Below are 12,678 nucleotides of genomic sequence, written 5' to 3' on the forward strand. Positions count from 1 at the left end.
TCTGTTATCTGCTTTAATGAATATATCTATCTTTCATAGCTGAGAGATGCCTGATTGATATGTACCTCAATTAAAAATGGAACAGCCATTTTTACATTATTCTGAAGAGATGAGTAATCACCAGGAGTATATTTTTTAAATTAATTTTCTTTGGAAAGGCAACTTCTCCCTCTGCATGATATTTTCTCTTTGTTTCTTATTATAAAAAATATGCCATTGCAAAGATGTCCTTCTTCTCTCAAAGTGAAGTCTGCAATGAACAAGGGAGATATAGCCCTAAATACCTACCCCAAATTGCCTGGTTTTTCTGTGCTTACAGGATTGTTAATGATGAGGGGTCTTTCTGTTACATGCCCCAACAAAAGTAAACTCAGTCTTTATGTTTAGTATGCATAGTACGTATAGTATCCTGGAGAACGCTATTTCCTTTAACCTTGCTTTGATTTCACTCCACTCTGTCATGCCAAAAAAAAAAAAAATCCAAGAAAAAAGAAGAAATAGTATATTTTTCTGAATTTAACATCAATACTAAAAAAAAACCAAACCTGCAACAATCAATTGAATGAAAGAAAGAAAGAACTACTTAAGCATAGTGAAAAACAAACAACTATACTTCCCTCTTTTCATGTTACAGGAGAAAAATAATTAGAGATTGGGAAGAGGTGCTTTTATTCTCACCCAAATCCTTTAGCTTTGTGGACTGGTGTTTCATTGAATGTGATTCTAATCAAGATTTAAAGCAGAAACAAAATGCTCTTGATCTTTTATATTAAAAGCAGAAAATACTCAATTAAATAGAGATAAGAATCACAAATCAAGAGGCAATGTCTGATGTGTTCACGCTGTTAGCAACCTTAGAGAAAGTCTAGACTTTTCTTGATGTTGGTAGTTAGTGCATTTCACAGAGACACTTTTCAAAACCCACTTAAGCAGCACACGCTAGGAGAAAAGCTCTCCCTGATTGTTGGATTGAAATAAAGTTAAACTACTTTATTGATGAAGCCACAAACACATATTTCTTTAATTGCTGTTTTTCTGTCTGTCCTAGTCTCACAAGGAAAGGAAGACTAGCAATTCAGAACAAACCAGCATATACCAAAATGTTTATACTAGCCAAATTAAAAAGTCCAAGAGCTGTCAATGACGGGAATTCCAGTGATAGCTTACAGGGAGAAGATGACTGTAATTCTCAGTTATGTGAATACATATACATATACATATACATATACATATACATATACATATACATATACATATACATATACATATACATATACATATACATATACATATACATATACATATACATATACATATACATATACATATACGCCAGCATGTATTGTTCATTTAACAGTTTTTCCCTGAATACTACCTGACATGGACTGGAAAAAGTTTAACACTAAAATGAAGAAAATAAGCTAAGAATGTGTTTCTTGATCTTGCTGGAATACTGTGTCTTTTTATTTAATATCTTTCTATTTCAAACATTTTGTGAAGTGGTAAACAAAAAGCTAGCAATTAAGAAACACAAAAGGACAATTGCACAGAAGCTGACCTGCAACAAAGTTGATCACAATAACTTACTCAGCAGCAATGAAACTGATACTCTAAGTTCATTTAGTAAGTGTGGGGAACTATGTCCTTACTCAAAGATTAAACTTTTATATCAACTGAAAGCACATTGCGTACTGAATTTTGTTTGCATGCCTGGAACAAATGCCATCAACTCTTGATTGCAACATTGCTGGCACACTTAAAACAAGACCTAAACAGAGCAAGAAAATCATTGTCGTTTCTAATATTGATCTTTTATGATCTGCAACCTTTTGTGTTATAATATCCTGAGAAATCCAAACCTAAACCCTTTCATATGGGAATAAGTCATTGGCAAAGGTGCTGTTACAACTGAAGGAATAATTAAATGTTTGAAATCTCTATAAAGTCTAAATGATACCAGTGTTATGCAACAATACTCTCTCCAAAGAAGGTACAAAATTTTCACTGTGTCTACTTTCGTTTTAGTATTAATTTTATTGCCTCTTTGATATGGAACTTCCCTTCCCTTTCAAGCTCTGGTCTCCTAATTTTAGTTGTGCTATATATATATACATATACCTTAAATCTACGTCCAAAGGAGGTTTCAGTATTGAATGACTCTATGTCTCCAGGTTTTTGGTTACTGAATATTAATGAGACTTGTGATGGAATGTGCAGAAATTACTCTGGTTCCCCTTTAAAACAAACAAATAAACAAATAACCAAGGAAATAAAACACTGCAATTGTTCCTAAAAATGCAATACTTTTCAGTTGTGTCGGAAGAATATGGCATCGTACGCATTATTCTGAAAAAGTAAATATCTTTCAGAAAATATATTTTATACAATTATTAAAATAGTTATAAAAATTCTGAACTTTCTCTTTTATAGTATTAAATATATTACAAAATTAATTGACTCAGCAATTGCTAATTGCTAAGTGATAGAGAATAAAATAATCTACTAATAATATGCTCTACCTTACTGTAATTATTGAGAAGTTGTATGATATGGCACAGCTGTGAAAATATTCAGGATAAGCAGATTGAAAGATAGGGTCCTCTGGTGAAATTTGAGGTACGTATCTCTGTTAACAAAGGCAAAAGAGAACCTGGGCCTTACTTACAAGATCTCTGCTACCCTAGAGCCTGCAATCTCCTAGCCACCGCTGATGAAATTATCAAAGTGAGTTGTTTTTATTTCTGACCCTGTAGGTTAGCTTTAAAACAGAAAGGAAAATCTCATTAGAAAGTTCTTATATAAGGCACAGACACTGAAAAGGGGTGGCTGTGTTGCCTCCAGAGGTTGTGTAGGCTGTTCTTGAAAGTGGACTGCATAATGTATACAGTCCGATGTTAACAGTACCTTTCATCCTATGTCTAATCATCTGTGTGATCTCTGGGTTTGCGTCAGTGCTGAAATAGGGTCTCCACCCTAGGCTGCCCTTCTGGTGACTAAGCCGACCCTCCTGCTGCTGCTGGGACTGCTGCCCCTTCCTTTTGACTCTCTATCAGTGCCTCTACATTGATGGCAAACATGTGAGATCTTGACTGTGTTGATCATTGAGACCATGGCAGACTCTGACTGATTTTACCAAGTATTTTTATTCAAACCACGTTGCATCTTGCCCCACGTTTCGTCACCAGAGCTTTACTGTGAGACCAACTAGCAGAAAGATGATTCCCCTTCCTTTCCATTAGTATGAAAGACCCACTGCTGCTATTCAGAGAAGTATGAACATTTAAATAGAAAACCAGAAAATACTTCAGGGCAAGCAAATAAAAGCAAATGACTGTTAACTCAGGGATGGACGAAGTCAAGATTCCAAAACTGCAGGATAAAGTATTTTGTCACAAATATCTGGAATTTGAAACCTACCACCACAAATGTTCTGAAAACATGACAGCTTCTAGGGAAAAGGTTTTTTTGCATTGCATTGAAATTGCTTACACTGACCATCTGTGTCTTTGTTAATAATTTGTGAATTGTTTGATAATAACTATTAAGATCAGTAAAATATTATTTGTTAGTAGATGTGTTAAAAATTTGCTGTTAACATGTTCCTGTATTTTCAGCTTTTCATAGGTGAGCACTATATATAGCTTGTCATTTCTGCCTCTGACCATCAGGACTGACGTACAAACTTCTCAGAAAACAGAAGTCAGGGAAATAAATATGAAATTCCCTGGAAATTTCAGATAAGTGAAGTTGATTATAAGAATATCCACACAAAATTCTGACTATTATGAAAGGGCAAAGACAGCAGTTAAATGGTTAATATGAAAAAGCCATCTTCAGTAACTAGTTACATTGCCAAGAAAAGAGAAAAAGTAAAAGGTAAATATTAACATAACATTGCTATGACGTTACAGTATGCCAAATTCATATCTGTCTGTGAAAGGAATGATAGCAAAACATACCATCTTTGGAAGTTTTTAAAGTATTTGTTTAAATACTATAGTTATTGCACCAACCAATATCACCCATAATATTAGTTTAGAATATTTTTCTTATTAGTGATTTAAAATATAACTTCATTATATTACAGATATATGCAAAACTATATTTGGGCTCTATAAATCTAACTATCCAGATATCTTTCTTAAACTAGATAGCTGTCCCATATGCAGGTGTAAAAGACAGAAAGAGAAGTATAAAGTCAACACTCTTCTTGTAAGCTGTGTTACATACATTGCAGGCAGCTCCACTCATAAATGTGCATGCAGTCATACTCATTTAATGCTGTGGAGTATATGCTGCAAACAAACTGGATATAGATCTCTAAATCCAGGCAGCTTTGAAGTACCAGCCAACAGGAGCCTTTGGCAACTCCTGTCCTGCTGAAAAAAAGGAAACCATTTGGGAACATCTTGCAGTAGTTTATAGTGTGTTGAGTGTCAGGCAGAACTCCACTGGTAGCTTAGGGTTTTTTTCATGCTGATTTGTCAGACATAAATACAAAGGAACTACCCTTTTGTGGCACGTGCTGCGCAGGAGGTTGTCTGTGATGACTGATTATGGACCACAATGGTTAGGGCTTCAAATTTATTTTGCGAGGATTTTGAAATGTTGTTTTTGTAACTGTTATCACACTGATATTTTTAGGGATAAGATGGTTTTTATTTCAACTATGAAAAGACTTAATGGCTTCAGACTTTTTTTACACTGGACCTGGAAATACAGATTTCTTGTAGCTGAGACTGATATGACTAAAGCTAACTATTTAAAGTAGTAACAGGCCATTGTAGTCAAAGTCCAGTGTCAAAGTGCAATAAAATCTTGATTCTCTGAAATGAGTGATTACAATATAGATAATCTGATACCATTTATTATATGTGGGGCTGAAGTTACCTTCAAGACTGCAGTATTTCTTTTTTTGTTTAAACAGTTGATTTGGTCACTCAGATGACCTGAGAAGAGAATGGGGAGGCAAGGCCTGCTCTTTGCCTTTCTTTGCCATCCCAGTCATATTCTTCCTTTCAGTCCTTGAGTATTGTTAAAGGACCATGACATCATTTTATCAAATATTTGCTAGATGGGATGTGCCATATTTGTTTCTGTGCTGCATGAGCTCTACTGAAACAGATTTGAAAGCTCCTGCATTAGGTGTTATAACCTCATGCAACATAACCTCTTTCTGTATCTTCCTTAGAAAAAGTATCCCCTTTTTGTGGATCCATTGCTGTCCAAAGTCTGCACAGGGACTCAGGCCTCAGTGCTTCTAGAGAAGTGACTTAAAAGTGCAGTTTAGAGAAGAAAATATTTAATTTCTTATGTTGTAAAGATACCATGCATCATCACATATTCAGCATCTATCCATAAGCTCATTCTTCATAAAAGAAGAATTTTTATGAAGGTTGCTATTACTATTATAAACTGTAATCCATGCTACAGTGATGTAGTCAAGAAAAGTAATAGAAATATGTTAAGCATGAACTACTCATACTTAGGTTTGCCATGGTAGAAAAAAAGAAAACTGGATTTTCAAAGTGGAGTGATCTGAAAATATCCAAGGTGCTTCAGACAGAAATGTTAATATATCAGAAGTAATTAGCACTTCCCTCAGTTTGAGCCCTCCAATGTATCTACCACACATACTATGTTCTAACTCATATGGAACTCGTAAGGAAGTAAAGGAGACAGGAGTGAAAAGTCTTTATTAAATTGTTGTATGCCTGCTGGGTGCAAAGTGACATCTCTGTTATCCCATCTCCCTGTCCTTCCTTTCAATGTTGTGGCTTTCAGACAATGCTGTGTGATATTTGACAACAGGAGGAAATCAATCCTCCAAAAGGGTGTGTTGGATTTGGTCATTTCTGCGAAAAAAGTGCATTGCATTTCTACACAGTTACATACTATATACAGCTTTTAAGGAAATGGTATCTATTGTCAATGGTTTCTTTTCCAAAAGAAACATGCATTTGCTCCATGACACTCTCCATTATCACTCAGTACAGACATTTCAGTTATGCTGGCTGTCTTGTGGTTGCTTTTTTGTATTAATGGAATAGGCTTTTGCTGACTAAATATTTTAGAAGGACAGAAATATTTACAGGAATTTGTCTTGCATATAAGGTTACATAAGATTTCTGAGCTGGCACTTTGCTGATACTGTTTTCCTTTGGAAAAATGAAAAAGCATACAAATACTACTGTAGTTTCTGAGTTTCTGGAACAGTACTGTGACCAAGGCAATAAAGTATCTTATCTGAATTAAGCTTCCTTTTTTCTTTTTTTTCGAGACAAGAAGAGTGGTAGAGAGAGTGGAGAGCTATCATGTGGGAGAACTACATAGCTTTTGTAGTCTGTTAAATATTTACAAAGTAAGGGCCTATGTGATTTATTCAAGAAAGATATCCGCTGAAATCTGTTTAGTTTTGGGGTTTTTTTTCTGTGAAAAAAATAGCATGAAGTGGAATTCGAAGTGACTAATTTAGGTAGTCAGTGAACACCTTTCTTTTGGAAAAGAAAATAAGCAGTGATTCCAGAAAATAAAATTTAGTTCTATTGCAAAGGTAATGAGAAAAAAAAAAACAACAGTAACTGAAGATTCTTGGAACAGGTTCTTTCTGATCAATTGTTCAACCATTCTGGTTTCAGAGGTCAGAATTTCAATACTTTCTAGCAATAGCTTGTTCAAAGTTCTTGAAGATATCTGCATACTATGACACAAAACAGGCAAAAGGTCTTTTCAAGCTGGGAACACAAGTTCTGGATTCAGATTTGCATCCTGTGCACTTCTAACTGCATAAGAAAGAATTTTCTATTACAGAAGTTTTATGGCAATAGTGATGGTAGACAATACCTCTTGTATTGATAATAACTTTTTTAACTAAATCCCACATTCATTAACTCTAGGAAAAATGTATGAGTGAAGTGAATTTTATTTCAGTGTCTTCTTCATGCATAAGCTTACTTGGTATAATTATTTAAATCTGATTGTAATACAATGCAATATGCTAATGTTTGAATTTGTTCTCACAGTTCTGGAAAGCAATATAATAATAGAAAATTTTCCTTCTTTCTTCTATTTATACTTTCAGACTAACTTATTAGTGCAGAAAGTTTGTTTCAGGAGATGATTGACACATACTCCAATTGAAATATTAAATTATTCTATCACATTTACACACTTGAAATAACAGGTTAAAAGGATCACTGTACTTTAGTTGCTAATATGTATAATAGCAGAAACAACTCAGAAAAAACATTTTAGGCACTGATTTATAACTGCTTCCATGATTCATAGTAGATTAAAATAAGTTGGTCAGACTGTCTGAAGTGAAAACATATGAAAAATTAAGAAACACAAATACTACTAACCTTGGTGTACTTAATTTTCAGATCTTTGAGAGGTTCTGGCAGTGCTGGCAGAACTGAAGTAGGATTTTTCTCTGAATCTTGTTTCTTCATATTTTCAGTTGAGAGTTTGAGGATGTTCCTGAAACACAGGTGAAATGAGGTATAAGGGAAGCACAGTGATTTTTGTCCTGACTGAGCTCTTAGCTTTATTTGTGCTTTTTTTATCTGTACTCGCAGTGGCATATTTGCATACAAGAATATGATTGGATGAAAGAATTCATTGCAAAGAGAAAATGACACTACGCATTTTTAAGACCAAAAGCAATAGTATTTTCACTGAGCTGAGATTTCAATGAAGCAAATGTTGCTGTAACTATTTGCTTAACCAGACATTATGAATTTCCTATTGGGGAACACAGTTTAAGGCCTCCTCATCTCACTTTTAAAATTGCTTTCTCTCAGAAGACAGGTCCTCCGGTTTTAAACAAAGTTCTTCATGTGAAGAACAGCGAAGGCAGTTCTGAAGATAAAGACAGACTTACTAGCTGTGGAAATAAGCTAATTTCTTTTCAATGGAGAGTTGGTGAGAATAATTCCGAGAGATGGAGAGTTTGCTTAAAACCAAACCAATTTACGTTACACTTTATTATGTTCAGACTACATTATCATTCCTGTAATTAATACCTGCTTTGTAAACCTAAGAGACAAATGATAACTGTGGTGATACAAAAAAAACTTCACAACTTTTTCAAGAAGTGTAAAGGTAGGACAAAACCAATCAATCTAGCGAAAGCACACTGTAGGCAGAATCAAGAAAAAAGTTGTTCTTTTCTCCAGATAGCATCACAGTTTTGAGGAAAAAAGTTTTACTGCAGCACTCTTTGGAAAATCTGAGTTTTTGTATTTCAAACCAAATTATTTAATAGACAAAGACTTTTCTACCCATGGTAAAACACAACGGTGCGTATATGACCAGTTTTGATTATTGAATGACAAACTTATCTGGTACAGGAAAATAATTTTATAAGGTACAAGAAACTGCTTTATTTATTAAATCCTACTTTTTTTTTTCTGGCATCACAGAACAACTTGGAAATGAATTAGCAGTTGATTTTATATGCTAAGCTTTTGATTTATGGATTTGGGACAAAGAAATATAGAGAAATGATTTTATTGCTTTCAATGAGACTTCCTGATGCTTGAGAAACTCACTGAACTTTGTTAATTCATATATTAGCATTAGCTAAACTATCTGACAGTGGAGGTTTTGTTGCTTTTAACCAATGAGTGAACTAGGACATACCATGAGATTAATTTTATGATGCATTAGTTATACATAATGTAATTTCTGAATTAAAGAACATGCAATAGCTGCCATTCATGATTTTTGTGTTTGGCCACATGGCTGGAGCAAGAGTTTCAGCTCTTTAGAAAAATCCAAGTAATTTCTGAATAACAGACAGTTCTGCTATCACAATGGTCATCTCTCAATGAAATGTAAAGAGCTGTGTGAACATAGACAAGTTTAAGCCATTCACCCACGTGAAAGAAGGGTGACTATTCCTACTATTATAATGCTGTGATATACATGGTTACCATCTCAGTTACTTCCTTTTAGATGCATCCTTCAGCTCTTCCACCTCAGCTATTTTGCTCAAGAAATCCCAATGTAGAATGGTGTATCTGCACGTTTTGTGAGCAGCACTTTCATACTTAAACATTTCGAGTTACAATGTTTGCCAGCTCTGGAGAACTCCTTTGAGTCTCATGAAAAAAGACAATGACTAAATAGGGATTTTTTTTCATTTGAAATATACCTTTACAGTGCTGTTTTCACATACCAAATTTTCGTGTTTTTCCTTGGTTTTTTTTAATCTCCATGTAATATTCTGGTTTAGAAAGTAAAATCTATTCTAATAATATTCCTGCCACTTATTTTTCTATTAACCCACAAAGATTTTGTCTCTAGTTAATTTGTCTACTGATTGCTCAGATTTACCTAACTTAAACAGAATATAACCAGAGTTTTAAGAGCTGAGAGATAGGGAACAGTAAAATAGTCTGGTTTCAAGCAAAACAAAAAATCTTTATCAAACAAAACTATTCTAAATGCTTCTAAATATTTATTTACTATTGCTTTCCTTACCTTTTCTCCCCAGTGATTAAGCTAGGAGTGAATAACAATAACTTCTTTTGAAAATGGTAGTATTTATCCTCTAGGTCTATAAGGACAGCTTAAAGTCTCCTTAGACAGGCTTTAGAGATACTACCTTGGGTGAAAGGTTTCAACTTTTCCAAAGGTACTAGTGATAATTGCTTTATTTTCCACAGCATTGATGCATTTAACGTATACTTTACCCTCTTCTTTTTCCCTCATTCACTCTTTGATTGCATGAATCACCTTCACTACCACACTTCCAGTGAGTCCTTTCTTTTCCCTTTAAACCTTGTGTATTGTTAAAAAGGTCTCATCTCTTAAAAAGATTACTTACTATCTTGAACAATTTCCTTGTCCTATCTTCAGGCCTTATCTGCTGAGCTTTACTTCACACATTATTATTAATGTCAATAATTCCTTTAAATTCTCCATGTTACTATATCTATGAATGCCTAACACTCCTTCCTTTTTCTAGGAAATTCTGTTGCTTAGACTAGCTGTTCATGACTATCCTTATAGTCTTCCATCCAGTCTTTCCTATTCACTTTCAACCTGGGATTCCTTTTAGCCTAGTGCAGAAATGATTGCCTCTTCCTCACACCCCTTGTTCCTGATTATTACAGCTTCCTATTCTCATTCTCTCAATTTTTGCCCCGTCTATATTAGTACTGTTACACATTTTACTTCAATAAAGATGTGCGATTCAAGCATTATAGTTTTACTGGACTGCACTATTCTTTCAAATAGTGGATTATATAACACTCAGATATTACAGATACTGTACTTTGAAGATCATGTATTGTGCTGTTAGTATTTTCTTGGAAAATACTACCTAGTTTTTTCCTTTGCTTTAGTCAGTTATTTGATTGGTACTTGTTGTTATCTTTTCACTGATAAAGAATGAACCTTAGCCACTCCTCACCTTGGAGACCTACATGATAACGTGTGACTATGTGATAGTACTTCTTACACTTTAATGCATAACATTTCTTCTATTTCAACCTAATGAGTTCCCCTATTCAATACAAGATCAAAGAGGACAAAAGAAAGGTAGTTGTTCACCAGGCAAGTTGTAATTAAGCTATGAGCTGCCTTACTGCATAATATTGACAGTGGTAAAACACAACACTGAGGGCTGCATGAACTTTAGGTTATTCTGTGTCAGCAAGTTAAATGAAAATTTTATGATGGAAGAAGCTGTAAATCATTTGTGCATGTGTTTCTTCGCAAAAAAAAAATCAAAAAAATAATAACTGACCAAACACAGCATTCAAATAATGGCCAGATTTAACTTGCTTGCTAACTTTGTCACTAAAACAATAACAGAGGAGTAGAAAGGAGTAGAAAAACTAATGCTACTAAATTTGTTATCTTGGTATCAAAAGATATTGAATAACTTCTTGATGTCAGTGCTTGGCTTACAGTGGATGCTGTTATGAGACCTATTCTTTGCTGAATCCATAATCACAATTTTGTCCCAAGGTGCAGGGAGGGACAAATAAACCCTGACTTTGCTTCTACACAAAAGACTGCGCAAGCACAATTGGATGCTTTATTTTTTCCCTTACACAGAGCACAGTGCTAGTGGAGCAAGATCATTTATTCTAGTTTCCTAAACAGAGCAGACACATTTGTGCGATTGTGTGCTGAACACAGACCTTTGCAACAGATTTCAGGATAATTTCACCTCTTCACCATAAACTCACAACAGACAATGAAGTATGTCAACAGAGGAAGAGGGAAAAGAGCACCTAGAAAGGAAGCTTAGGACACTAAGCAGGAAGACTACAACCCCTACTCACTCTTGCATGGTCAACAGTGGAATAATGCATAATCCCTGAGCAGCGGGATACCAAGGTTAGCCTGTGGACTGGTGGCTCTGCAAATCAAGTTTGATGAAGAAAACGAGTAAAACCCCACATTTAGAAAAACAGCCATGTTTCCACTTTCTCAGATTTTGTTGGGATGAGACAATATATCATGATCCAGCCCAATGAATGGGGCGCGTTTTGACAAATTTGTGCCGCAACCATATAGCTAGCTCTGCCTGAGCTAATTATGTATCAACTCTCCAAAATCAGTGGTGAGAGACAAGATATTTCAGGATATTGTCTCATGCAGAAGGAGATATCTAAATTAGCTCAATACCCCAGTCAACTAAGCAGTATAGCATATACGAAGAATTTTTTTGTTGGTGGCTATAAAGAAAGTCTGCTTATTCAGTCCTGATACAAACACCCTATTGGAGATACTTACTGCGTGGTGAGATGTCTTGCCCTCCCCGCTTCTGCCCCAGAGACAAGGCTTCTGAGAATAGCAGGCCCTCATGAGAAGATAAACACATCCTCTCTGTTATAGAGCCTTTGCTTTTCAAAGACACTCTATATTTAAAATCTAGCCGTGTTTATGTAGAGCAAAATGCTTTACTAGAAGTGTATACATAAATTTTTGGAACACTCATTTTTTTCTTTTACCTGCACACCTACTTTTTGCAGTCTATATTATCTGTAGCATTTTTCATACCTGATTTTTTATCTTTGTCTATAGGGCAACCTGCATATTAAATAATGAATAATATGCAGTCATAAAAACAACATAAAAATGTTAAAGGTATTGGATATATTGTGGAACAATGAGAGAGAGAATAGTATTTCAGAGATTATTAACAATACTTTTGAAAACAGACAGCCACAGGAAACAATTTTCTTTGTAATACAAATCAAAAGAGTAACTACTAGCTTTTTCAGCATTCCAGCATCTCCTGAAAACTACAAGAATGTAACATGTAATATAGCTCATTTTCTTAAATTGAAATTACTTGTAATTTCTATTTTCTTGAATTTATCATCAAAATGCTCAGACAAAAATAAAAGACATCATAGTTTCTGTGAAGAAAAAAACAAGTAAAACTAACTCATTATAGTCTTATGCATCAAAAATGTATCTACATTTCTGAGAAGTAAATTCTCACAAAATTGAGATAAAACGTACCAAAAAATGAAAGTGTGACTCATGAGGGTCTGTGTCTGCATTTGCCCTAAAATATAGAACATCAGCTGTTGTATTTTACTTATAACAATAGAATTTTCCTACTCTGATAATTCCTCCTTATTATTCAATCATGACATCAAATATTTGCAAAAATTAAGGTCATAGAAACAGTCCATTCATAAATTAGCA

General features: G+C 34.5%; 1 protein-coding gene across 1 annotated transcript in view; it reads right to left on the reverse strand.

The window, feature by feature from the left end:
• Positions 1-7,552, reverse strand: part of ALDH1A1 (aldehyde dehydrogenase 1 family member A1) — a 35,283-nt gene extending 27,731 nt beyond the window's left edge. Inside the window, exon 1 of the mRNA XM_069880428.1 lies at positions 7,362-7,552. Within this exon, the coding sequence (XP_069736529.1) occupies positions 7,362-7,451 (90 nt within the window). The 5' untranslated portion in view covers positions 7,452-7,552. The remainder of the gene's footprint in view (positions 1-7,361) is intronic.
• Between the last annotated feature and the right edge of the window lie 5,126 nt (positions 7,553-12,678).

The sequence above is a fragment of the Phaenicophaeus curvirostris genome, chromosome Z (genome assembly GCF_032191515.1).
Source record: "Phaenicophaeus curvirostris isolate KB17595 chromosome Z, BPBGC_Pcur_1.0, whole genome shotgun sequence".
NCBI classification, from domain to species: Eukaryota; Metazoa; Chordata; class Aves; order Cuculiformes; family Cuculidae; genus Phaenicophaeus; species Phaenicophaeus curvirostris.